At 41.7% G+C, this 27,732-nt stretch overlaps 1 protein-coding gene across 1 annotated transcript in view; it reads left to right on the forward strand.

The window, feature by feature from the left end:
- Window positions 1-27,634, forward strand: part of FSTL4 (follistatin like 4) — an 865,477-nt gene extending 837,843 nt beyond the window's left edge. The window contains 6 exon segments of the mRNA XM_048861817.2: window positions 393-419; window positions 5,837-5,955; window positions 13,293-13,442; window positions 14,053-14,160; window positions 17,637-17,746; window positions 23,234-27,634. Coding sequence (XP_048717774.2) covers window positions 393-419; window positions 5,837-5,955; window positions 13,293-13,442; window positions 14,053-14,160; window positions 17,637-17,746; window positions 23,234-23,936 — 1,217 coding nt within the window. The 3' untranslated portion in view covers window positions 23,937-27,634.
- Window positions 27,635-27,732: the final 98 nt, after the last annotated feature.

Consider the following 27,732-nt stretch of genomic DNA (forward strand, 5'->3'; position numbering starts at 1 on the left):
GTTATACTTGCTTAATGAAAATGTACAGGAAATCACTGTCTGTACCATACCTACAATTACATTCAGGAGAACATTTTGTACATCAAGGCTTGATCCTACAGTCTTGGTGCAGGCAAAACTCACATTCATTGTAATGGGAATTTTACCAGTGCAAGGACTGCAGGACTCTCCCACAAGGAGAAGTTTGACTTTGGAAATGTCTATTTTTCCTGATGTTTTATTCAAATTAAATACTTTGCCTGGATGAATGCTATGAAGTTTTCACAAATTAAAGAGTTCACTTAAAATCAAAGTATTAATTCAGTTAACTGCTACAATGAAAATTTTGACATTGTATGTTTTTTTTCTTTTCTTGATTATTTTCTGGCTTTCCCAATTTTCTGATGCTGCAGTTGCAAACATACTGTGGCGAGAGGAAGGTACTGCAGTAAAGTTGTTTTGTTGTAGTGATAATGTGCTTGTCTGCTTCAATAATTCCATAATGGGCCATTCTCCACTGACTTGCCACTAACTTTATCGGCTCTCACGGTTGTCTGATTAAGCTTCATATAATATATGTCACTTTCGTGATCTAAATCCTGGACATAATCCCTTTGATTTTTTTTCCCTATAAAATAATAGGTGATCATGATACATTTGAAATTCTTGATTTGGCAGAAACAATCACTAATGCAATTTAATGTCAGATTCTTAGCAAATATCAATAGCTTAACAGAATTTCCAGAACAACTATGATCTCAATTTATTGCAAATGAACAAATGTAAGATATAAATTCAGTATGTTCCATTTTTAAACATGTGGTTCATGCTGTTCTAGGCCTGTTCTTTACTAGTACAGTATGTACAACTGTTTATGTAAACCACACACACCCACTGCTTGTGTTCATATGTGTTGGGTGAAACCATAGTTATTGCTCCCTCCAATCCTTTAAAGATATGCGGGGCACAGGATGCCTCATTTCTTCTTGTTTTAATTGGCAATTAAGAACTCTAATCTGATCAGATTTATAGTGTGTCCTGCACAAGGTCAAAATTTCTGTAACTTGAAGGCTAAATTAGAGGAAAAAAGCATCCTAAGTAGCTAATGGACTCAAACTCCTTTAGGAGACACTTGTGGCCAATATTTGATTTGATTTTGTGTGTGCATGTACTGTAGTTATGTGCAAAAATGGGTATTAATATATCTACATACTGATTTGCATATGCTATGGCAGTAAATGAATATGCAAAAGTATCTAAACAGTTGTGCCCCAACTGGATATTTTACAGTTTATCCACTTGCATACGTAGTTATGGCAACTGCATGCACAAATGTGGACATTTGGCTCTGTGCACTTTTTGGATCTTGCATGGATCTTGCATATGTGCACTGGAAAAATTGGCCCCTGGACTATAAAACACCTGCTAAAAAGATGTGAATGGTGTGGTTTTTTTTAAAGTTCAGTCATAAGCTGGCATTGCATTGCGTGCAGGCTTAATTTGTGTAGCTTCCACACAAGGAAGCCTAGATCATACTAGGCTACTAGCATTATGGATCGAGACTTCACCAGTGAATACATTGTACTTGAGCAATTTCCTTAATGTATCTGGCACAAGTATCCTTTCCTTCTGCCATCAGGCAAAGCATATATTTCCATCCTACCAGCTGAGAGTATGAGGACCACTTCACACCTGGTCCTCTACATATGCAAAGAGAGGATCTTACTGCTTCACTTGGCTTAGGGCTTTTTGTTTTGCTTTGGCTTTGCCCTCAGGATTTTAGAGGCATAAGGAGAGTGACAGTTTTCAGTGACCTCTAGTTCTTCATCTTGCATATGAACACCCAGAAAGTATCCACTGTCCCATTCTCTCCAGTAGTGCTGATGGCATATGTGTAAAAGCATTAGGTTTTGGGTCATTAGAAGTGGCAGGATCACTAACTTGAGCAGATTGTCCTGAGACAGTTGTTCCCTATTCCCAACTCAGCACCAGCTACTGTGTAATACACAATGATGGAGATTGTTTCTCCACTGCTGAGCTTCATGTAAATTGCACTGTGGGCATTTAGATTTGCTCTATTCGAGTGTATAGTTTGCTCAGATCTGAAATTGCTGTTGAATTAAATCAGTCAAGCGTCACCTATGTAATGGTGCATGGTTGTTTATATACTGTGTATCCCATGTTCTACCTTAAAGATCCTCGAGGGGAGGGGGTGAGATAACTTTACATAGAATAAGCAGACAGAAAAGTGTAGGAATAAAGGAATTAAAGGAATACGTAAAGTTGAATAATAGTTCTACTAAATACAGTGTAGTTACTGTAAACTGATCAGAATCAAACCTGCACATTTCTAAATTAAATTCTGAATTTTAGAGGGAGAAACAGTGCTTGTGATAGCAGATTTACTATCAATGTTCCTGAAATAACTGTGTGTTTAGAATACGATTATATAAATCTTTCCCTCCATATTAGAAATTAAGTTGTAAAATATTCGATCTGCAAATTCATTGTAGAGAAAGGAGCTAATTTAGTGAGATAAAACTTGGCAAAGAGAAAAGGCTGGATGAGAAAGAGGGCTTTTTGGTTTTTTTTTTTTTACATTTAATTTAACTTATTTTTCCTCACTGTTAAAATTAAAGCTGGTGATTTAATAAATATTATTAACCAAAAGGATGGGTACAGCTGAGTCCATTAAGGCAGTGGTTCTCAACTGTGGTCCACTGCTTGTTCAGGGAAAGCCCCTGGCGCACCAGGCCGGTTTGTTTACCTGCCGCGTCCACAGGTTCAGCCCATCGCAGCTCCCACTGGCTGCGGTTCACCTCTCCAGGCTAATGGGGACTGCAGAAAGCGGCGCGGGCCAAGGGACGTGCTGGCCGCCCTTCCCGCAGCCCCCATTGGCCGGGCAGAGCGTACCACAGCCAGTGGGAGCCGCGATCGACCGAACCTGCGGACGCAGCAGGTAAACAAACCGGCCCAGCGCTCCAGGGGCTTTCCCTGAACAAGCTGAGAACCGCTGCATTAAGGTGATCAAATTCTCATGTTGTCATATTACAATAAATTAGATATTGCAGTAAACTAATGATGTGAGTTAATGACTGTATGTTGTGCTGCATGAAGCAAGCTTTTTGCTTTAAATCAGAGTTAAAATAATTACAGTTGATCATTGAAAGAGGGCTATATTTTCAAAAGTTTTCATGTACACAACTATAACCCAGTTATATAATGAGTGCACACAGCATTCTCAGCCAGTTTCACATAGAATTGAAAATATATGCAATAATTAATGCTTTTATGTGCATATATCTTGTACAGTGAAAATAGTGGATGGAAGAGTGGGTGGCTCAGATATAGAATTAATCGTCACACTATTTTCAAAGCTGGAATACTTTTCATTATGTCTGGGGCAAGGGAGGACAGGGAGAGCACGCAAATAATCATCAGTATTATAGATGTATATAAATTTAAACACGAAAGCCTTGTATTACCAGTTTTAGCTATTTAAATGCTTCAATCAATTTGGATTAGAATGAGGAAAACCATTACATGGATTGCCCTATTGACACCGATTGGACCATTCCTGTGTGTAAACCAGTCAGGATTGAGGTGCACGTTTTTGATATGACAGTCGAACTCCAAGGGTTAACTAGTGAAAAGTAACTTTTGTGTTCAAAAGATGGATTGAAAATTACTAACCATAAGGGCATTTTAATTTAATATCCTGTAAACCTTGAAAAGAGTGTTATCTTCAACAAACATCTTAATGTTTTAATTAGTGCCTGGTCCTGCTTCCATTGAAGTTAGACACAGAACTCACACTGACTTTAGTGGAAGTAGATTCAGGATCATCATGTTAAAACATTGCAAGGTAACTAAAGTAAATTGGAAGAGTAACTCCAAATCTGCACAGAACTGAAGGCATTATCAAGCAGTGTTTTTGCTATTAAGGACTACTAAAAGCTGAAATGCGCATTCATATTCTTAACCAAATCATTGAATAAAATAACACTAATAATGTGCATGCAGATAATAACATGTATCTATCACAATTGTCATAATTTATTGCATGACTGTTTTCACTTTTTAAAATGAAACTTTTATTTTACATATGAAAATTCCTTCACTCATTGCACAAAGGGCCAAATTCTGCTCTCCAATACATACACTCAGTTCCCATTCAAATAAGTGGGAGCTATGTGCATGCAGTGAGGGTAGATTTTTGGCTATAATGGCTGGGCAAAATGGCCTGGTAATGTACTTCTGGAAAATTAGCCCTTAGCACCTACCAAGCTACTTAGTCCTTAGGTAGAGCCTGAGTAGAAATTCAACATTTATGCTTTTTTCAGAATGCATGGTCCCTCACTGTGGCATCACCTTCAAGGATCACAGCTCCCGTATCCGCTTGATGCCTTAACTGGGGTATTTCTTTGGTATGGTTCAGAGGCTAATCTTAAAGCATCAGATTCTCAGTTCAGCAACAAACCTATCAAAAGCTAAAAAGTCTCTCTACATGCAGTTGTACTCTGAAGCCAGATATTTCACACCAAGATAGTTTAGATTTAAGGAACACCCTCCCATGCTGAAATTTCATTTAAATAAATACAGCAAATATTTTATGAAATTTGCTAAAACTGTGTTAGTCCCAATCATACGTAGTTCTTGCTGTAAAAATCTCCTATGATGATTCAGGCGCCAATCCTGGAAGCACTTAACGCATGTGGAGTAACGCTTTAGATGTGAGTAGTCCTATAGGATTTATAGATGCTAATCTAAGGAGAACCTAGTCCCAGTAGTGTGGAGTTGCTCATGTTTCTAAGTGTTTGCAGGATCAGGACCTTATTTTCTATGGAGCAAATTTTATTAAAGACAAAATTCTATATCACCAGTGCCATGGAAGTTTGGCAGATAAGTACACTATCAACATTATCTGAGATAACAAAGGCCATTGGAAGAATTTATTTAGCGGGTGGTATAAAAATTTAAAGAGTGTTGGGATCTTTCTGAGTATAGTGTTTGAAAAGATTCCCTAATCCATTTTCTAAGATATTATTTACTGCATTTGCATGTAGCTGAAGAAGAAACTATCAGTGTTGTAGGGCATTTCTGCTAAACAGAAATATGAAACTATAACCTTACACCAGAAATCCACTGAGAAGGAGCCAGTTTTTCAAAAGCTCCTGGAATGCCCCAGTTTTGATAGATGAGTGCTATTGCAATGCTGAAATATTCCACATTTGTGAATTACAGTTTGCAAAATTTCAAAAATGTATTTGTTTTGGTGGCTATTTTTGGTTCACGCAGGTGGTTTTAGAATACAGGATGGATTTTTTTAAAATGTATTTCATGAAATAATCAAGCAATGCTTTTATTCATCTTTACAATTTGCAAATTGCAAAAGGTCAAATTAATTGTAACTGTGTGACTTTGAGGGTTTTTTGTGTGTGTGTGTGTGTGTGTTTTTAGCTGACAGTTCCTTGGTTGCATAACAGTTAGCAAACTATTTCCAGTGTAAATGGAAAGAGAAAAAAAGTCATGATTTGGCAAGGCTAGAATGTCACACACATTCAAATTCTGACACAGATATAATCATGGAAGACCTCAGGATATTTCCCTAACTTTGTCACTGCCGCCACCAAAGCAATGTGTTTTTGAATGTGTCTGTATCTCCTTCCTCACACCTTGAAGCCCTTGTTATGACATGAAGTTTGATTTTTGTGAATGCACCAACTGCATCCAAATTACCAGTTTTTCTGGAAAGTGATTTTTTTGTTGTTCTTCCAAAATAAAAGTCTAGAAATGTGGTTTTGTTGTTGTTGTTTTAAATTCTGCTTATTTAGCTTTGTTTTTTCTTTTCTTAAAGGCCTAAGTGTGGGAAATATGTTTTATGTCTTTTCCAATGATGGGATCACAATCATTCAGCCAAACGAATGTGAGATCCGAAGACATATCAAACCCAGTGAGAGGATTTTTACAAGTTATGTAAGTTTTTGTTTTGATTTTTTGTAATAAAGTATCCAAGTCATCTGTCAGCTTGTGCTCCCTAGATCTTGTGAAGAGAATATACAGTACGAGGAAAATGTTACATTTTCAAGGTGTCCAGTTGAGGATGTGCAAGGTGGGGATTTGTGGCCATGCAAAAGGTGAAGGAAGTTTATCCTTGGAATCACAGAGTGTCTCGGGCCTGGCTTGCCAATATCCAACACCTTGGGTAGTCATTTCCAGCTGTGCCAAGTGGATGTAAAATGCTACCAAATCAGAACTGGGCCACAAAGCAACTAGGTCTCCCCAGCTGAGGGCTGAGGAAATGGGTGGTTTAGAACAATTTACTGTCCAGTCAGAGACATCTTGGACAGAGAGGTGACAGTTCCTCTACAAATGATGAACTCCTTAGACTGATGGAAGAACCAACTCAACATCTGTGCAGGCATTCCTTTCTGTCAGTCAGCCCCATCAGTGACTTTAACGACAGATGCATCGCTATTGGGATGCAAAGCCCACCTCAGTACCTGCACAAATCAAGGCAGATGAACAACTCAAGAAACCAGTATCCACATCAATCTGTTGGTGATCAGGGCTGTCAAGGCTTGCCTTCATTTCCTACCCCTCATAAGGGATAAATCAATCTGGGTCATGACGGACAACGTATTCTGCACATTCTGTATCAACATACAGGGAGCAGGAAGATTTCCCTCTCTGTGCCCTGAAGTCATGAAGCTATGGAACTGGTACATTGCTCATCAGATCCAAATCTCAGTGGTCTATCTCTGAGGTATTCAGAGCACCACAACGAATGTCCTCAGCAGACACCTCTCGCAGGTCTACAAATGGGAGCTAGACACCCAAGTTCTCCCCAACATATTCCTAAAATGAGGACTTCCAGAGGTGGATCGCTTCACCACCTCCAGGAACAGGCAGTGTACTCTTTTCTGCTCAAGAGAGGATCTGGGCCACCAGTCCTTGGGAGATGCCTTTCTTCTATCTTGGAAGAACTGTCTGGTCTGTGTGTTTCCGCCAGTGTTGCTGATATTAAAGGTGATAAACAATATCAGGCAGGACAGAGCCAGAAATATTCTAATAGTGCTGACCTGGCTAAGACAAGCTTGGTACCTTTACCTGCTTTACCTGTGTGTCCAACCGTCATTCAAACTCGCAACCATGCCTCATCTCCTGTCACAGGATGCAGGTCATGTGCTTCTTCCCAAGTTATTGGTTCTCCGCCTCAGGGCATGGCTCATGGGGTTAGAATCCTCCTGCTCTACGGAAGTGTAACAGGTATTACTGAACAGTTGAAAGAGGTCAACCTGCACCTGCAGAAATGAAATAGATGGTGTTGCTCCCTTCTGCCTGATTTGCTGCCCCTTTCAGTCATCCTGGATTATTTGTTGAATCTAAAGAAATTAGGGTTATCAACTAGTGCAGTTAAGGTCCTTCTGGCTGCAATATCAGGCTTCCATCTTCTAGTAGAAAGATCCTCCATATTTGCTCATCTGGTATCAGGTAGGTTTATTAAGAGTCTGGGGACTCTCTGGTCTGCAACCAAATTGAGGCAACATTTATGGCATTACTACAGACTGTGCCAGTATCTGAAAAATGTTGGGCCACTACATGGGCTTTAGTCCTTATGTTTTTGAAACATTATGTCCTGATCCATGCAGTCAAATCCAATGCAGCACTTGGTTCTGCAGTACTATCTTCAGTTCTGGACTCTATTTCGAAGTTCCCTTCTCCACCTGGGGTTGCTGCTCAGAAGTCACCTGAAGTGGAGCACCCATTAAGATACTACTGGAAGAAGAAATACAGGTTATTCACTTCATACATTAACTGCAGTTCTTTGAGATGTGTATCCATGGGTGCTCCACTACCTTCCCTCCTTGCCCTCTGCTTCAGACTGTTCCTTAGGGAATGTTTGGATGGATAAGGAACTGAGGGCAGTTCATATAGCCTCGATATCTGGCACAAGGAGGCATAGGACACATGCATGGGCCCAACAGACATTGCTAACTGAAAATCTCTGATCAAGGGGCACCAAGAGGGGGACACATCTCTAAGAACCGCAGTTCCTACACAAAGTGAGTAACCTCTTCTTCTGCAGGGTAGATATGCAATTGGTCTTCACTTCAGGTCTGATCCATTATGGCAATCCCTATGCTTCTAAGGCTGATTTTAAAAATAAAAATAATGCATATTATGATTCTGACATGGGGATTATTAATGTGGCACAGAGCCTTTGACTATGGTTACCTTATTCACATGCATATAAGCTTTTCATGCAATGGCTTCCCAAGTCAGAATTGAGATACAGTGGCAGCATGTGGGGATAGTGATGTGGAGAAGTTTACACCTCTACTGAACATTCTGTGTAAGTTCCATTACAAATAAAGACAACTTGGGCTCCCTATTTGTTCATTTGGAATGTTCTACAAACACTGGGATTTTTTTAAATCCAGGATTATCTGAATTCAAAGAAAACTGGTAAAGGAAAATTTTGTCCTAGTGGCAGTGAACTTTTAGTATTGGATCAAATGCAATGATACACAACATGACAAGTGCAATAGCGAGATATCACATGCCTTTAAGGCCTTGAATTAAGTTTTTTCAGTATTTATGTCATGCTATTGCACAATAAGGCATCGCTTGTATAATCTTATTGAACTATAAAATATCTTCAAATACAGGTACTGAAATATGGCCAGAAATGTTTCATTTGTCATTTGTTTATTTACCATATTGAAGATTGTTTATTTACCATATTAGAGGATTGGGCCAAAAGAAATCTGATGAGGTTCAACAAGGACAAGTGCAGAGTCCTGCATTTGGGACGGAAGAATCCCCTGTACTGCTACAGACTAGGGACCGACTGGTGAGGCAGCAGTTCTGCAGAAGAAGACCTAGGGGTTACAGTGGATGAGAAGCTGGATATGAGTCAACAGTGTGCCCTTGTTGCCAAGAAGGCTAACGGCATTTTGGGCTGTATAAGTAGGGGCACTGCAAGCAGATCGAAGGATGTGATCATTCCCCTCTATTTGACATTGATGAGGCCTCATCTGGAGTACTGTGTCCAGTTTTATGCCCCACACTACAAGAAGGATGTGGAAAAATTGGAAAGCGCCCAGCGGAGGGGAACAAAAATTATTAGGAGGCTGCAGCACATGACTTATGAAGAGCGGCTGAGGGAACTGGGATTGTTTAGTCTGCAGAAGACAAGAATGAGGGGGGGGATTTGATAGCTGCTTTCAACTACCTGAAAGGGGGTTCCAAAGAGGATGGATCTAGGCTGTTCTCAGTGGTACCAGATGACAGAACGAAGAGTAATGGTCTCAAGTTGCAATGGGGGAGGTTTAGTTTGGATGTTAGGAAAAACTTTTTCACTAGGAGGGTGGTGAAGCACTGGAATGGGTTACCTAGGGAGGTGGTGGAATCTCCTTCCTTAGAGGTTTTTAAAGTCAGGCTTGACAAAGCCCTGGCTGGGATGATTTAGTTGAGGATTGGTCCTGCTTTGAGCAGGGGGTTGGACTAGATGACCTCCTGAGGTCTCTTCCAACCCTAATATTCTATGATTCTATAATTCTAAGAAAGGGCATCATTCTGTTAAATAAGTATTTTTTAAATATCAATAACTCTCAGATTAATATTTTCTCTTCATTTGAGCCTTTTAATATATCACCTTATAAATCGACACTCTGATCCTCACCTTTGAGCACTCTATGTGGACATATTGTAACAGCGGTAATAAGGTTTTATAACTCAAAGACAGACTTCTGGGTTTCTTTTCTGACGAGCTGTAAATATTGGAAAGGTGGTACTGGAAATTCAGATTGAAAAGAACAAAGAAAGAAGGGCACTTAAAGAAAACAGTGGTGGGTTTAAAAAGGAACTTTTAGCAGTGCTATATGTCTGATCTCTAGAGAAACCTCTAAAGACCTGATCCGCCTCCCACTGAAGTCTTGGGGCCCTTTGCCATTGGCTTCAATGAGTGCAGGAGTAGACCCTGGTTCAGATAGTTCTAAATAACTTAGATTTACATTACTTTTTTCTTTTTATTATTTTAACATTAGCCATGTAAACAGTCATGTGGTTGTACAAACAAGCCAACCTTTGGTGGGTTTACAACAGAAACAGCTTCATTTGCTATCCAATCGGCATAAAAGAACATTTAGCGTGGGGAAGGCTGAATGTGTTAAATTTGAAGTGAGTGCTGTATTAGACCCATAGGGACAGATTCTGGTCCCTGCTCCAGCTCAGTTATACCACTATGGTAGCATACAGTTGCTGGGGCCTGTAGACAGGTTTAAATTAAATGTGCTCTGAGCTGCTCCAACTTAGAGGTTGTCTACAGGGGAAGTTAGTGCACAGTAAGCTAGGGTATGAATTTAAAGTGCACTAAGTACTTCACACTAGTTCCCTATGTGGACACCCACTGTGCACTAAAAGTGCCCTCAGGGAGGTTAGGTTAATACAAATTGCACTAAGCTGATGCCCACAAAGGCATTCTTAGCATACAGTAAGTATCCGCACGGGGAGTCAGTGTAGAGTAGCTAATGTGCACCACGTGCTGTGGGGGGTTTCCCTGTGTAGACAAGCCTTTACACCAGGAACCAGACTGGACTCTGGCTGGCTCCAGGATCTGTGGGAGGCATATATCAGAACTCAGCCAAACAAGACAATCTGGCCCCTTATCTTCAAAACTTAGGCCTGGTCTACACAGTGACTGGACCGGTGTAACTATGTGTGCTAGGCGTTTGATTCTTTTACTATAATAGTAATATTGGTACAATCCCTAGTATGGGTGAAGTTGTACTGATAGAAAAGTGCTTATAGCTTATTCATTCCCCTTCTCGTACAGAAATAAGCCATAACAGAACCCACAGCAGGGATATCCCGTTCACTGTGCTGGGATAGCTAAAGTGGTACAACTTTTGTGTAGAGACAAGGCCTAAGAGCCACAGCTGCACTGACAAAAACACACATGCATTTATTTCCTCCCCATGTCCTGTATCTGCTCCAAAACTATGCATTCAAATAAAGTAGCCATTAAGAAACAAAAGTAATTAATGGCTAGTTAGCAGGTGAACTTTTGCAAGTTCACCCATTAGGATGACCCATAATGAAGACTAAGATTTAGCCATGGGTATTTTTAGTAAAAGTCATGGACATGTCATGGGCAATAAAAAAAATTCAGGCTCCATGACCTGTCCATGACTTGTACTATATACCCCTGATTAAATCTTGGGTGTTCTAGGAGGTTCTGGAGGGGGGGGCTCTGGTGCACCCACTGGTACTCATCGAGGGTGCCCACTGCTGCTGGTGAGGGGTGGTCCAGGACCACTGCTGCTGCTACTGGCAGGGGGCAGCCCACCAGCCCAGGATTGCTGCCACTGCTGCTGGGCAGGGGCAGCCCAGGACAGCGACTACCGCTGCGGGGTGGCCCCGCCAGTCCAGGACAGCCACAGTGGCTGCTGGTAGGGGGAAGCCTGGGACCGCCACCGCAGCTGCTGGTGGCCTGGGACTGCTGGTGGCCCACTGTTGTGGGGAGGGGAGCCACCGCAGCTGGCCCCAGCGCCACCCAAGCTGCCAGGCTGTCCTGGGGTCAGTCACCAGGGCCATCTGAGATGCTTGGGTAGCCCTGGGGTCGCAGCTGCTGAGTGCAGAAGCCATGGAGGTCCCAGAAAGTCCCGGAATCTGTGACCTCTGTGATAGACTTGCAGCCTCATCCACAATGCAAACGCAGGGTGCTATACAGCTCTCATTGAAGTTTTGCTGGGGGCCTCAATGGTTGTAGGATCAGGCCAAAGGTTATTTTTAGTGCATTTCTTAAAACTATTCTTTGTGCTGTGCTTGTATCCTCTCACATGCTAGTCACTTCTACTTAATCTCAGATAAGGAAGACTATTGTTCTAAGATACACAGCGTGGACCGGTGGAAAATAGACCACACTGGGAGTCTAGAGACTTTGGTTCTGTTTCCACCTCTCTCACTGATTTGCTGCGGGACCTTGGACAGTTCACTTGGACCCAGATTTTCTGCTGTGCCAAGTTTCCATTTGCTGCAAAAGTGGGGGCAATGGGGAAGGAAAAGTTTGTCATGGAGACTCATAGCTTCCTGAGTCTCCGGTTGCAAGTTTGCTACTGAATATTGCCAACCCCCACCTATGAAAATCACAAGTAACGCTCAAAGATCATGAGAGTGGCCTAAAAGTTATGAGATATTTTAAGAACAGAATAAATCGTGGTGTTTGCTCTGCCTTCTGGTTCACTTTCAAAGCTCTGTGCACAAAGGACCACATGCCGCCAGAGGATAGCCAAGGCCCAGTGCACTCCAGCTCCATCCCCCCAAACCTACTTCTATGCCAGGACCGGGTGGGAGTGGTGGGCCAGGACGTAGATGCACAAGCTCTGTTCACCAAACCATAGGACTTCTCAGCAGCTAAATCCAGCTGATTTCCAGCCTTTGTGTACCCACAAAGTAGTGAAGAGGGGCCAGAACTCAACAAGAATGTGGCCTTCCGAGCTTTAGATCCCCAACTAAATGATATTGTACTTTATTAGGCACCTGAGAGGTACCAACTGAAAAGTACCATTACTGTTGGAATAACTTACCGGTCATCAATAATAATGCACAAGGTGGGAAAGCAGGCATATGAAGAGAAAGCTATCACCAAAAAGGAGAAGCAGCATTACAGAAAATATAGCAAAGGACAAATCCTGCTGGCTCTAATGATGTTTAGTCCCACTGGCTTCAACAAATGACCCAGCTGTGAGTAAGGTCAACAAGATCAAGCCCACAGCATATGATACTTTTAAATGCAAGATGTTTCCAGGTTGGAGTTAAGGAGACTTTTGGACTCTTCTGCTGCTACTCTAAATGCACAAGGACCTGAGAGCAAGATTTTCTAAAACTGAGAATGAAGCTATAGGAACAATGCAGTGCAATAATTCCATTAAAACATAAATCACTGTGTTTTAAACCCAAAATGAGATTTATATTGCTAATAAATGTTGAGAGCACTATAAGTCCCCTTGTACCAGGGGATACTTCAGAAGATTCTGTTCTGTGCAGCATCATGATTATTTGAAAATAAATGGGAGCTTGCAGCAAGCTCCAGTTGCTTAATCTCATTGGGACAGATCCAGACTACAGTGTGCTACTTAATACAATAATTATTTCATGTTTTCCAGGTAAAAAGTGTGGGGGGGGGGATAATTTAGGCATACCATAGTCCCCATGGATTTTTGTTCTATGATTTCAGGCTAAAGTGCAGGCTGCTTAGAGCATGGCCCTGAACTTGCACAAATTAAACCTATTCTTCTCTCTTTCAGGAAGAGATCTGTCCTAGAGTTGAAGGTGGCGCTGTTCAGTCCTGCCTCTGGGCTTCAGCTGTCAATGTCAGAGACAAGTATATTTATGTGACCCAGCCCAAGCAGAACAGACTAATCATCATTGATATCCAGACACAGAAAGTCATGCAGGTACTTAACCAGGAGATCTATTTATTCCATGATGGCAAAGCGGTTTTGATCTGCTAAAGAATTAGGTCCCTACCCAGTGAACCTCTGACCGAGCTCATGTGTCGGACAGATAAACTATTTTCACTCATCGGGGTATACTGCGTCATTTGCCATGCTATAACCTCATTCTCAAAAAACCGCTTTATGGCATGATTCTCATAGTCCTAGGAATAAGTCTGCAGTCATGTTTGCAGCTTCCTAGAAAGTATTTCTGACCTACACTTACTGGGTCAGTTTCTGACCTCAGTTATAACCAGATTGCCCAGGTGTAACACTATCAGAAATTGGCCCCTGTAGATAGAAGTTGTGGTGGAAGATGGAGTGTCGTCTGATTAGCCAAATCAGAGGACTGGAATCAGGCTACCTAATTTCTATTTCTGGCTCTGTCACTGTGATTTTTTTCAGCCAACTACACAAATTTGTGCCTCCATCTCCCTAAAGTATGGGGGGTGGATAATGGATTCTACAGGAATGTTCACATCAATCTTTGTAAACAAATGTTAACATAAATAATGTTCATAATCCACCTTCACTTGACTAAATATGAATACAAATATTTGTTTCTTTGAAGTCTATGGATGTTCACCCCCTACCAGCCAAATTACATTATGATAAATCACACGACCAAGTCTGGGTCCTTAGCTGGGGGAACATGCAGAAGTCCCATCCAACACTGCAGGTAAGTGTTATGTAAAGTTAACATTTTACCAATAGGTTTCAGGGTAAGAGTCGTGTTAGTCTGTATTCGCAAAAAGAAAAGGAGGACTTGTGGCACCTTCGAGACTAACCAATTTATTTGAGCATAAGCATACAGTATGCATCCGTTGAAGTGAGCTGTAGCTCACGAAAGCTTATGCTCAAATAAATTGGCTAGTCTCTAAGGTGCCACAAGTCCTCCTTTTCTTTTTACCAATAATACAGCAATAAAACCCGACCTGGAGTTTAGCATGAGAGCAGAGATTTGGCTTCATGCTGTTATTTTGACATCTATTTTTTTCATCTGGTACCCACCATAAAAATGAATTAAGCCATGTGGCTGCATTAGGTTGCCAGTATCGGCCTCCTGTTTGGATGAGCGGCTGTAGTACTGTGCTGCTCTCTCTCGAGTTATGCCGACAGTACACGGCCTGATTTTTCAGGCATGCTGAGCACCCACAACTAACGTCAGTAAGCACTGTGTGTGTGCACAGCCCCCCTGAAATTGGAACCCTAGTGTCCTAGGAACTGGATTTTATTTCTCTCAAAATTAAAAAAAAAAAAGTTCCTGAATGGCACTTCCTGCCCTTGCTTTCTGGTCTGCAGAGACTCTCAAGGCAGTGGCCCCACTGTGGTTCTGCCACACGAAGGGATTCAGTATAGGACTCTGGAGGGCTAGGCAAGGGATGGGCAATCCCCATGAGGTACTGGAAATCAGTTCCAAGGTGAAAAGAGGCTAGCGAAATAATCAACTGGATGTAGAGAGAGTGAGATGGGTGGGCTGGAAGTGGTGAGGCACTGGGAGATCTACCATTGCACAGATCCTCTTGACCTCCTACCTCCACTCCTCATAGGGATGCAGGAAGTTTAAGGATCACAGATGCCTTTCTGGAAGATAGATATGCTTTACAAGTTGTTGGGTTCAGTACAGGAGTAACTGGATGAAATTTAAGGCCTGTGATATAGGGGAGATCCAATTCAATGATCTAATCCCCTCTCCCCACGATGAATCTAGGGCTAGCTACAGACAGGTACTTAGGTGTTGCAATGCCTAGCTCATAGGCACCTAGTGGAATTCTGAGCCCCGAGCTAGCTGCCTGGGCTACCCATGCATTGCATACAGAGAGTTAGGTGCCCAAGAAGGAGATTCTTGGGAGCCAGCTGAGCAGGGCATGGCCTAACCTAACCAGGACTGAAATGCAAAGGAAAGGGGTGGGGCTTAGACCCCAATCAAAAGTATTTAGGCAGCTAACTCCCATTGATGTGGCCTTAGACACCTGACTGACAGGCCAGAGGGAAGTGCCAATATTCTTATCCACAAACCCTCTCCTGAAGTTAGGCGCCTAAAAACAAGGTCAACTTTTTCTCATGAAAAACCAGAGAGGAAGCCATCCAGACTGTTATGCCTGATTTGGAGCAGGGATGTGAACTTGAGTCTTCCCCTTCTCAGGCAAGTGCCCTAACGGCAGGGCTATTGAGTATTCTAGGGACACGCACAAGCCAAAAAATTCCCAACTTGCTTGGCCCTGATTGTGTGTGGGGCCCAAGCCCATAGGCATGTTTAGCACATACTAATGCAACTGAGTGCTTTAGGAGAGATATGGGCATGTCCAGTCTGAGAATTGCTCTGGGGTTTCAGTTTGAGTGCAGGTTCCAAGCAGTGACGTGGGCCCACCAGCAGATACTTAGATGCCTACAGGGTTAGCTAGCAGCTGGACGGTGGTTCTGAAAATGTCAGTGGCACCAAATGTTGGCATTAGGTGCCTAAAGAGGCAGTTAGGCACGCAAATACCTTGTGAACCTGGCACCTCGAGTCTACACTAGCCCTTATGCTGGCACTTGAGAGTGGGAGGATCTTCTTCTTGCTTCCCCGCACAGCAGCTAAGTGCCCAGTTAAACTATTCAGGCCAGACGTTTACACATAAATAATCATCTTCTTTACAGCAGTTGCCATATTGCCATACAGATTTTACAAACCAATTGGGCCCTGCTAAATAATGAGGACTCCTGCACCGTTGTAACCTCTGGCAACAGAACAACAGCAACTAAACAGAAGTTTCAGAAGCAATCTCAGCTAACTTTCCTGATGACTAGCATGGGTTCCTGGACAAGATACAGGAAGACAAAATGGATTTTCTTTACGCTTCGAACTTAATAGCTTCCGTCCAGCTGTGAGAGGTTTCTGTAATTAAAGGAAAGATGGCACAGACTTGTGATTATTAACAAGACAACACCAACTGCACAGCTGGAAACTTGTTATAGGGCTATAGTTCTCAGATGGTCCTTTCCGTTATCTTGTGAAGTGCAGATACGCATGGATAGCATTAGATTAACATCAGCAGCAGTCTACCTTTGTTTTTTCTGATCTCTCCCTCCCACCTCCACCAAAAGTTTGCAGTGTCAAATTTGATGAGGTTCCCCACACACACACAAACAAAAACCTTAATGATTTCCCACAGTCTGTAATAAAGAAATTCGGCTGTACAGCTTGACCTTAATTTTCTCCCTCTTCAGAAATCAGGGGTTTATTAAACAAAGTTATGCAGCCTATTAAGGGGTTGCTATTGTTCAGTTGTTACTAGTTTATGGGAAAGCAAATATACAATACTATTTCTGGCTTCATGAAAGCACTCAGCAAAAATTGGCATTTTTCTCAAACAATTTAATTGGAAGAAATCGAAATGGCATGACCAGAAAGTTTGAACTAAACCTTTTAAGGAATTATTTAGCCTTACATTCAAAAGAACTCCTGTTAGCACATTACATTAGCAGAAACTTCTAATGAATTGACCTAAACCATCTTGAATCAAAACAATCCCAGTAAACAATTTCTGTATTTAACATTTTAATTGTTGAACATTTCTACCTCCTCATTTTTCTGGGGTTATAAGGGAGATAATAAATCAGAGTTTCCATGGCAGCAGAAGGTTTGCTTTGTTCTGAAGGACAGCATTTCGAGACAGTACCTTTCTCTGCTCTTCCATGTATTTTACATGGTGCAATCAATGGGTGAACATTTCTGCTCCTTCAAAGTGATAATTAATTGCTGTGGGACTTAGCATTAGACCATTCAAGCCAGTGAATTAAAACTTAAAACTGTGCATTTAAGTGAGTTAATAAATATGAAATAAATGTTTTCTTTAAACAGTTTGGAATACATTATTGTAGGTTTAGTGTTTCAACTTGTGCATGATTGCTTTGTCTACGGATACAAACATCATCATATGACAGCAAAGAGAGTTGTGCACTTACCTTACAAATGTCAATCTTCAAATGCCATTTTAATTAACATTTTTTCAGGACAGCTACTCCAAACACTATTTTGAAAGTATTAATCAATTTGAATGTCCTAGGTACATGGCAAAAATCTTTTTGGTGTAATGCAGTTCTGTAATCTGTATTTACTTCTCGCTTCCTTCTTGTTTTCCCTATGCTCAACATTTTGTTTATTTATTGTAGGTAATATCAGAGGCAAGTGCAGGGGAAAATCAGCATATCATCCGCACGCCATTTGAAGATGTGGATGATTTTTTCATACCACCTACAAATCTTATTATTAATCACATTAGGTAAGGAATGGTCCTAATGACTCGTCATCATCATGCTTTGTGCTTCTAGGGAACCTTCTGTCTAATCAGCTTGAAGTACTATATAAACATTAATGAACATGTGATCTGGTTAAGTATTATTTTCCCCATTTTCCTGATGTGGAAACTGATGTAAGAACAGGATAAGCAAATTGCCCCCAAATGATTCAGCAAGTCTGTGTAGAGACAGGAATAGAAACTTGAGGTTCAGGCTCATGCTTTAACCACAAAGCCATACTACAAGAAATCTAAGATTCAAAGTGTACCGCTGAGGGTATGTCTACACTGCAAATTAAGGTGTGCTTGTACTGTTTGCAACAGTAGCTAGCAAACACATGACAGCACAGGCTTCAGCATGGGCTAGCCATCCCAGTACAAGCCCCTAAGGACTCGGTAGACATATCCTATGATTTATTGAGCTGAGTGGTAAAAAATTTATTCTCATCTAAAGTTTGGCTGTTGAACACATAACTGACCATTTGCATGCTGAAATATGAGATGTGTGTGCAGTAACAGCAACTGCACAAATGGTGCATGCATTTTTAAAAAAATGAGCACCAAGTATTGTGATTACAATATTTTCCAAGGGAATTACAATTTAGCTAACACGCTTAACTCAAAATAATATGCACTATTTCCTGGCATTAATGTGACAACTCCATGTTAACTGTTGAAATCAATGGTAAGTACATAGTAATTGATTCTATTGCTACCACGTTATAGTACAACTACTAATCACTTTATGGAGCCAGTATAGCTCAGTTGTGTGCCATATTCTGCTTTTTAGACCCCAATCCAACAAAGTACTTAAGCACATGCTTACCTTTAAGTTAGTTGCTGGATTGGGGTTCTACTGATGATTGCCACACTATTACTGACATTGGTGTGACTATGTGCAGGTTTTGACCCAATGTAAATAGTTCTGCTTGCTGAAACAAACAGTAATTTGACACTTCCAACTGTCTGTTAATTCAGATAAATATCTAGACCTTCTTCAAGTAGTGCCCCTATGGATGCTCCACGTCAGATGTGCATGTGCCCCAGCCACCTTTGATCAGAGATTTTAATTAGCAGTGTCCATTTGGCCCATGCAGGTGCTTCTGATACCCACGTGTCCCACACTGAGGCTATATCAGGCTGTGCAAGAAAACTGCCCTCAGTTCCTGTGTTGGACTGAGACAGAGCTTAGTGTGTCCGCATCGTGCTTGTCTCGGCTGCTCGCTGAGTTCTTTTTACGTAGTTTGTTAGTAAGTAGTAATAGTTAGATACTAGCTATTGAAAGATTGTGTTATTCCCTCTGGGGAAAGCTTCCCTGCATAGGGCATGCCCGGTTCACAGGGGTTTAAATGTTGCCTTGTGTGTAAAGAGGCTATCCCAGTCAGCAATGGACACTTTATGTGTTTGTTGCCTGGGAGAGCCACATAAGTGTAACGTCTTGTTTAGCCCTCAAATCCAAGCCACGGAAGAACCAGGAAATCAAGCAGTGACTGTTAATGATGGAGTGTTCCTTTTGCCTCACTTTGGAGACAGGTCGGGAGACCTCCCTCTCCTCGCCATCAGTCCCGAGGAAACTCTAGTGCCCCTTCGCATCCAGGGCCTTCCTTCCCATGGACATCATGACACTATCATACTCTGTCAGAATTATTCAAGGGAGCCCCCAGGCTTCAGTCAGAAATGGTCTTCAGCTTCTAGGTATCGTTGCCAACTGTCTAATTGCACAAACACCCTTGTCTTGCCCCCCTTCCTCCATCACTCCCTCTCCCTCACCCTCACTCACTTTCACCAGGCTGGGGCAGGGGGTTGGGGTGTGGGAGGGAGTGTGGGTTGGGGCTCCGGGCTGAGGGTGCAGGATGGGGTGCTGACTCTGGGAGGGAATTTGGATGTGGGAAGGGACTCTGTGCTGGAGGTGGGGGTGCAGGCTCCGGGAGGGAGTTTGGGATCGTGAGGAGGCTCAGGGCAAGGGGTTGGGGTGCAGGAGGGGGTGCAGACTCTGGGAGGGAATTTGGACGTGGGAAGAGGCTCTGTGCTGGGGGAGGGAGGGCAGGCTCCGGGAGGGAGTTTTGGATTGTGAGGAGGTTCAGGGCTGGGGCAAGGGGTTGGGGTGCAGGAGGGAGTGCAGGCTCTGGGAGGGAGTCTGGGTGCAGGAGGGGGCTGGAGTGTAGGAGGAAGTGAGGAGTGCAGGCTCCGGCCTGGCAGCGCCTACCTGAGGTGGCTTTCAGAAGTGGCAGCATGTCCGGCAGCAGCTCCTCGGCTCAGGGGGCGGCCAGGCAGCTCTGTGTGCTGACCCCGCCAACAGGCAACGCCGCTGCAGCTCGTATTGGCCGCCATTCCCCATTCCTGGCCGCGCCTCTGCCTAGTGGCCATAGGGACATGCTGGCCACTTCTGCGAGCAGCATGGAGCCAGGGCAAGTAGGGAGCCTGCCTTAGCCCTGGTGTGTCGCTGACTTTTAGCCGCCTAAAATCTCCCGGATTGGCTTCAGTAGCCTCTGGGCAATCGAGATCGATTCCAGGAGACTCCCAGCCAAACCGGGAGGGTTGGCAACCCTACAAAGTTCTAGGTCGCATAACCGCTTGCATTTTTGTGACTGAACATGCAAGATTATGCTTTTGCTGTTTCCAGGGGTGGCTCAGATCAGCTTTCTTGCCAAACAGGTGTCAGTTCCTCAACAGGTTAACTGCCACCTGGACTGGTGGAAGGTTCATCGCAATGTAGGGGTGGGGGTCCTCTTACTCCAACTGACACCAACATTAACCATAACCACAGATGCATCTGTCAGAATGGGGAGGCACACCTCAATGCTCTAACAATACATGAAAAGAAAAGGAGTATTGAGCTCATGCTCAAATAAATTGGTGAGTCTCTAAGGTGTCACAAGTACTCCTTTTCTTTTTGCGAATACAGACTAACACGGTTGTTACTCTGAAACCTAACAATACATGTTCACTCTGAGACCACACCCAGATGGTCACCCCAAGAAACCACCCTCCATATCAATCTGTTAAGAGTCAGAGCAGTCAGAAATGTCTCCCTTCATTTTCTGCCTCTCCTCAGACAGGTCTAGCAAAGTCATGACAGACAATGCTGCCTGCATATTCTATTATCAATTGGCAGGGAGAAGTGAGATCTCCTTCCCTCTGCACCAAAGCATTAAGGTTATGGAACTGGAGCACAAAACATTGCATAAGAATTTCCTCAACCTATCTCCCAGGCAGGCAAAATTTCAAGTCAACACTCTTAGCAGGTGTTTGTTCCCAAGACTACAAATGGGAGTTGGATTCCCAAGTTATTGCTGGTGTAGCTCAGACTTGGGGATTTTCAGATGTTGATCTCTTCACTACCACTACGAACAAAAAATGCCATCTATTCTGTTCAGTTAGGTCGTAATTCCTTGGGGGGAAGGAATCCATCCTCACTTGGATGAAGAAGCTGTTTTATGTGGTTCCCCAATGCCTCTGATTCTCAAAGCGGTGAACAAAATCAGACAGGACAAGAACAGAGTTATCCTAATAGCCCCAACATAGTCAAGGTAGGTGTGGTTTCCCCTAGCTCTTTGTCCAGAGATAAATCTTCCAATCCCTCTTCAGCTCCTATCCCAGGATGCCAGTGGAATGCTGTATTCCCAATGTGAGCATTCTCCACCTCAAGGTGTGTCTCCTCAATGATTTGCGGGGTTAGTTGGTCTGTCCGTCAGAGTTACAACAGATATTATTTTAAAAATAGGAAAGATCCAGAAATACTTACCTTCAAAAATGGAGAACATTTAGTGTCTGTTGTGAATTCCAAAATACTACCCCCAAATTTGCATTACATCCAGTTGTTCTGGAATATGTGTTGCAGCTAAAGGAAACAGGACTATTACTTATTTCTCTCAAGGTTCATTTGGATGCCTTAAGAGTCTGCCATACCACTACTGAAGGGTTCTCGCCGTTTGCTTGACGAGGTCACAATCTACATACATCTATGGCTGTACTTAAAAATGTCCAGTATCCGAGAGCTGCACTAAGGTTTTCGGTACATATGCCTTTCTCAATGCCTCTAGTTCTGATGCAACAGCTGGCAATGCACTTTTTTCCTCTGTGCTGGAATCGATTCCAAAGTTCCCTCCTTGTTATGGGAATACTGCTCCGTTACCCACCTTCCTTCCCCGTGCTTTGGAGTTTCCTTCTGTGGCTCAGTGGTGAAAAAGGAACTGAGCGGCAATGTGCCCATGCAACCTGATAAAGCCTCAGTGCAAGCCGAGAGGCTATCAACAGCATGTGTGAGGATATCACACATGCTGCTGATATCCTCACGTGTGGGCTGAACGGACATTGCTAATGAAAATTTCCAATCAAAGGCACATGGGGCGCACATGCACCAGAAGTGGAGCCCCTATGAGGAGCACATCTTTGAAGAACTACAGTTACTGCACAGGGTGAGTCACCTCTCTCTTTTGGGGGGGGGGGGGTGCTAGTTCCCAGGATGCCCTACAGACTCGATGGCTGTCCATTAAAAGAATATGAAGAGCAAGTTTTTTCACTGAGATTTCAGAGCACAAATTTCACACAGGCATAGCACCTCTTCAGCAGCTGTGTGCACGTAACATACATTCTAACCCACTTTTTCAAATTAAAGTTTATGATAAAAGCCTGGGTTTTCTCTTATTCAGGCACTTGGCCAAGTATTAAGGGAGTCTTGAAAGAAATGCTGTAAAGAAAGGCTTTTTTTTTTTAATAGTCCAAGTGCGCTCATTCAGGAGAAACACTGGTGTCATCTCCTATTTCCTCCACACCTAATGCCATGTAAATCTTTACTGCAGCTATTTTAAGTGACGTTTCTAAAGGATCCGAGCATAATGGGAAAACGCAAGGCTAAGCTCAGTGATTTTCAAGGGATCATACGGTACATTGGCTAATTCTTCAGCAGTGAAATCACTGCTGAGTGTCTCACTGACATTCTGTTTAAGATTAAAGAAATAAACCCACTGATTGAAGCAAAATATATATTTTAACTGTGTGAAAACAAGTCTCTTGTCACGTTTCATAAAGCAATCTTAATCTTTCAAAGACCAGACAAACATCTCACTTAATTTCCTTCTTTCTGTATCGAATGGATAAAAAGATATTCCACGTAAAATTAATTTTCACTCACGCAAGTGACTCCAGCATAACACATAAAGTGCCCAATCCTGCACACTGCTCCCACGGTTGATGGGACTGTTCATGCGAGCCAGGAATTCTTGCATGTATAACGGCTCGTGGGATCATGCCCCGCATTCGTAATGACATGTTAACCAAAAATGTAGGGGTTTTTTTTTAGCACATAGCAGAAGAATTAAAACGTGAGCGGTTTCATAGAGAAAAGCGAACATTATTACACACAATAGAAAACAACAGCATGGAGTCTGCCACTTCTGCTGGTTTCAGTGTTCTCTCAAGCATGTTGCCACAGCTCCAGAGATGATGGCAGTGTCATGTTTTATATTTCAGGTTCGGTTTCATCTTTAACAAATCGAAATCTGCAGTTCACAAAATTGACCTGGAAACTGTGACCCACATCAAGACTATCCGCTTCAGAAACTATAGCTGCAAACCACAGAGCATGGCCTATACCCATTTGGGCGGCTACTTCTTTGTCCAGTGTAAAAAAAATACATCAGTAATAGCCTCTCCCCAGCTCATTATTGACAGTGTTACAGATTCTGTGATTGGCCCTAACAGTGACATATCGGGTACGCCCTATATTTCCCCTGATGGACGCTATTTGGTCAGTGCAGCTGAAGACAGTGGCAGGATTAAAGTCCAGGCAATAACCATCCAAGGGGAAATCAAGTTGATTTATGACTTACAAACAAATGTACACGTATCTGATCTGACATTTCAACCCTCTTTCACTGAAGGCAATCAGTACTATATATATGCTACGTCACATTTGCAAACAGATGTGCTTTTTGTAGAGCTGTCAACAGGGAAAATGAATGTACTGAAGAATTTAAAGGAACCTATCATGTCCAAAGACTGGCCCTGGAGCAGCTACACCAGAATTATGAAAGACAGTGGGTTATTTGGACAGTATCTTATTACACCAGCTAAGAATTCACTGTTTGTTATTAATGGGAGACAAAACACATTACACTGTGAGGTTTCAGGTATCAGGAGGGGTAACACAGTGGTCTGGGTTGGAGAAGTATGAAAGGGCACAAAACTAGAGCCTGCAGCAGACAAGTACTGATTGGACCTTACACTGCAACAAATAGGCAGTCGCATTGTATATTTTTTCACTGGGGAAAAAAACCTGTATAAGCTTCATGGTGCAACACTGGTATACTTGCAAGTTTTATAGTATAAGGTATGATCTGCTAATAGAAATTGGGTTGTGTTGGGATATTTTTTGGAAGTATGATTTACGGCTTGGCTTATGAAAAGAATGTATACCTGGAAAGAGAATAATTTCTCTACCAAGGTATTGAATAAGATGCATAACTTGATGATTCTGTAGAACAAAACAGCTTCTGAGTTTCAGTACTGATGAGTCTCTCCATTATGTTGAAGTCATCAGTTTTCTTTCAGTCAGTCTAACTTCAAATCAACTGTACTTCTGACTGTAGGGCCCTGATTATACTACCCTTAACATTTCCTGAACATGTAAGCAGTAAAAACACATTTAAAACTGACGTTTGTAATAAGGAAAATAAATCACAGAAAGCAGTTTTCAAAATGCAGACATCTAGGTGATAAATTTAATGGAAAATGATCAGTTTCCTTTGAGGGATGGTGTGAGAAGAATTCTTTGATATAATTTCAGTACCAAACATGACAGAAGTATCTATGGTCAACTCTCTGTTTTTTTCTTTTCTCTCTTTTGCTATTGGAATGCAGGGTGTATAAAGAACATCGTCTGTTTGTATTCGAGAAAATTCTTAGTGGAAAAATTGGGGATGGGAAGGTGACTTTGAAAGCCACAAAACACTGGTAGTCAGATATGCAGAATCTATCGTATCAGGAGATAAAGCACTCTTCCCTCAGCACCATGTGACTCAAGTCAGATAGGACATAGTGTGAAAAATCATTTCCTGCCTGCCAGATAGCATAATAGCCAGGCTTGTGCTCAATGTAGGCAGAAACATTTCTAGAAATTATTCATTTCCCTCATTAGCAATTTACCAACACTGAAGCGACTTAGTTCTTCATAAAACAATGGCTACATAGCCAACTCCATCTCCACCAGTTTCAGTAACATATTTTTAGCAACCCATTCACCCATTATAATTTTAGTCTTAATTTACATGTTTCTCTTCAAAGATTCTGGAAAAGATTATTTTTGTGTTACCGTTTTCCTCCCATTTATATTACACCTTTTTATCTTCAATTACCATTTAGTTATGAGAAATTAGATTCATGTAAAAATCAAATAAATTACCCCAGAATGCAACAGCTGGCAGTGAGAAAGTTAAGTTCCGTTTGCACTTTTATAGACATAAAAAGCTTTTCTCCAGTTCTGTTTCGTAGCTGTCAGTGTTCATCATCATGAACTAATTAGGACAAGAGTAGTTATGGGTAACTTTCCAAAGTGGTGCAAGCCAGACAAGTACTATTAAAACAGTAAGAAATGAGCAGCTAAATCCCACAAACTGCTTTGAAAATGTAATCTTGATGTTAGTGCAAACTCCCTTTTCCAGGGACAGCATCTGTTACATCATTGCACCTGGCCTTTTGAATTACATGAAAGTATAACTATGCTCTAGCGTGACCTTGACTGCCCAGAGTTTATACGAAAGCAGTTGTTGAATATATTCGGTGATACTTAAAGGTGCAGTAACTATTTTCTAACATAGATGTTTGTCACTCTCCTCATAAAAAAGGGATTTTAAATTGAAAGGACACAGAGTAACACTGATAACATTCCTTTAAGCATTAGCTTTTACCGAAAGAATTGCATTTTATAGGCTGGCAATAGACATCAAGTAAGTTATAACCATCTTAGTTCTCTGATTATTATAAATCTGTTTGGACAGACGAAAAAAGGCAATGAATCCTATGAATTCATTAGATATGAAATCCTTTAAATTGCCCTTTAGCATCGATAGGATGAAACCTACATATTTTCTCTTATGAGCCATAAAGTTTAGAAGACGTTGTCCCATCATTAAAACATGGACATACCTTCATTTAGAAATGCGTGGTGCTCATGATTCTCTACTCATCTAGTGAGGAAACATACACCTGTAAGGAAAGGAGGAGATCAACTTTGTAAGTACTTTTAAATATGCACAACTCCTTTCTAGAACAAAGCTGTATCCATACATTGCAGTCATCCTAAATGTGTTTTATTAGGCCAGACCACTGCGCTAGTGTTATCTTTTATGCCTTCTTGAATATTTTATTATGCCTATTGTAAGTTTCCTTGTAGAGAAGTTCATTGTGTCATAGATCAAGCAAATATTACTTTTTTAAGAATATTTTAAAAAATGTAAATATCTGTTCAGGTAAATATTCTTACAACTGGTGTAAATAGGCTGTGAAGGATGTATAATAGCCCTCACATCTTTCTGTTTGTCTCAAAATATTGGACTAGAAGTCACTCCAACTCCCACTTTAACCTTCCAAAGATGCTCCCATTTTTCCTTCCACAGCCCAAGTTCTGGTGACGTGTTTTCTAAATTATCCTAATGGTTCTAGCATACTTAGGCAATGAAGTACAATTTAGATTGTCCACGCTACTTGTGAACCGTTCCAATCATGGTCAATCTAACATTAAAGTGCTGCACATTTGTTATTCTGGATTTTTTTTCTTATGCCACAACGCTCACGCATTTCTCTGTACCAAAAAGGTTTAACTTGTGTTTGCCTTTGATTGCAAGCATATTAAATCTCCTTGATTGCAGTTTCTTTTTCATTTCTTTGGTATGTAAGTAGCAAGTGCTTCACCACTTCACATTTTTCCTGGCTAATGAATTACTAATCACAATGATTAAGTGAAATGAATTTAAATTGGATTAGCAAATAATTAGTTACTTGAATATGCTGATGTATCACTTAGGCGTCTATTTGATGGACACTAGGATCACAGACAATAGTCACTGATTTCAGTAAGAATCTAGTCCCTGATCATTCACTGCTTAGATTAAATGGTAATACAAAAGAAATAACATGGCTGTTCTAATCAGTAATTTTTCCCCTTTCTTTTTCATTTTCTAAATATGGAAGGCCTCTTATTTAGCAGTGCTAGCTATTCAGTCCAAGACTTGGGCATATAGCTGGTTTTGAAACAGTACAAGCTAAAGAAAGAGGAGGAGTACTAAGATTTAGAACCAGAAACTGTGAATTACCTGTTATTACTGAGATTTTTTTAACCTCTGCACTGCATAAATCAACTAAATATCCTTGGACATTCTTCAAACTTAGGATGGGTGCACACTTGTAATTTGTTACAGGTAACCGTGAAAATGTGGCAGCAGGAGACTTTCATGTCTGTTCACTAAACCGAGTCAGAAATTTCGTCTGAATAGAAATGGGGGTGTTGGAAAATCTTGACCTGGCAGTTTGGGTCACTGAGCAGTAAATCTACACTGGAACTCTCCATCTTCTTTATATCATGATTATTATTTCTTACAGTGCTCAAAAGTCTGCTGGGTGTCTCCCAATACAGGTAAAAAGACCATGATTTGTGTTCCCTAATGAGCTCACATGCTAATATCAGACATGATCTTACAAGGCGTTAACAAGATGGAGGTTGGGCAGAGGTACAGGGTGACATCTATATGAGAACATGGTTAGTCAATAAGGGTGCAGCTTGATGGAGTAAATAAATGTTCTGTCTCTTCTATGATGTCCCTCTGTCTCATACCTGTCAGGATTTTAAATGAGAAAAATATCCATATGTTGATCTGAGTACAGTTGCTTTCTGTTCATTTAGCATTCTCTCCACTGGACTGGACAAGTCTTCCTGATTAGCAGGTTTCCACACAGCCAAATTCTGTGTGTGACTT

The sequence above is a fragment of the Caretta caretta genome, chromosome 8 (genome assembly GCF_965140235.1).
Source record: "Caretta caretta isolate rCarCar2 chromosome 8, rCarCar1.hap1, whole genome shotgun sequence".
In the NCBI taxonomy this organism is placed as follows: Eukaryota; Metazoa; Chordata; order Testudines; family Cheloniidae; genus Caretta; species Caretta caretta.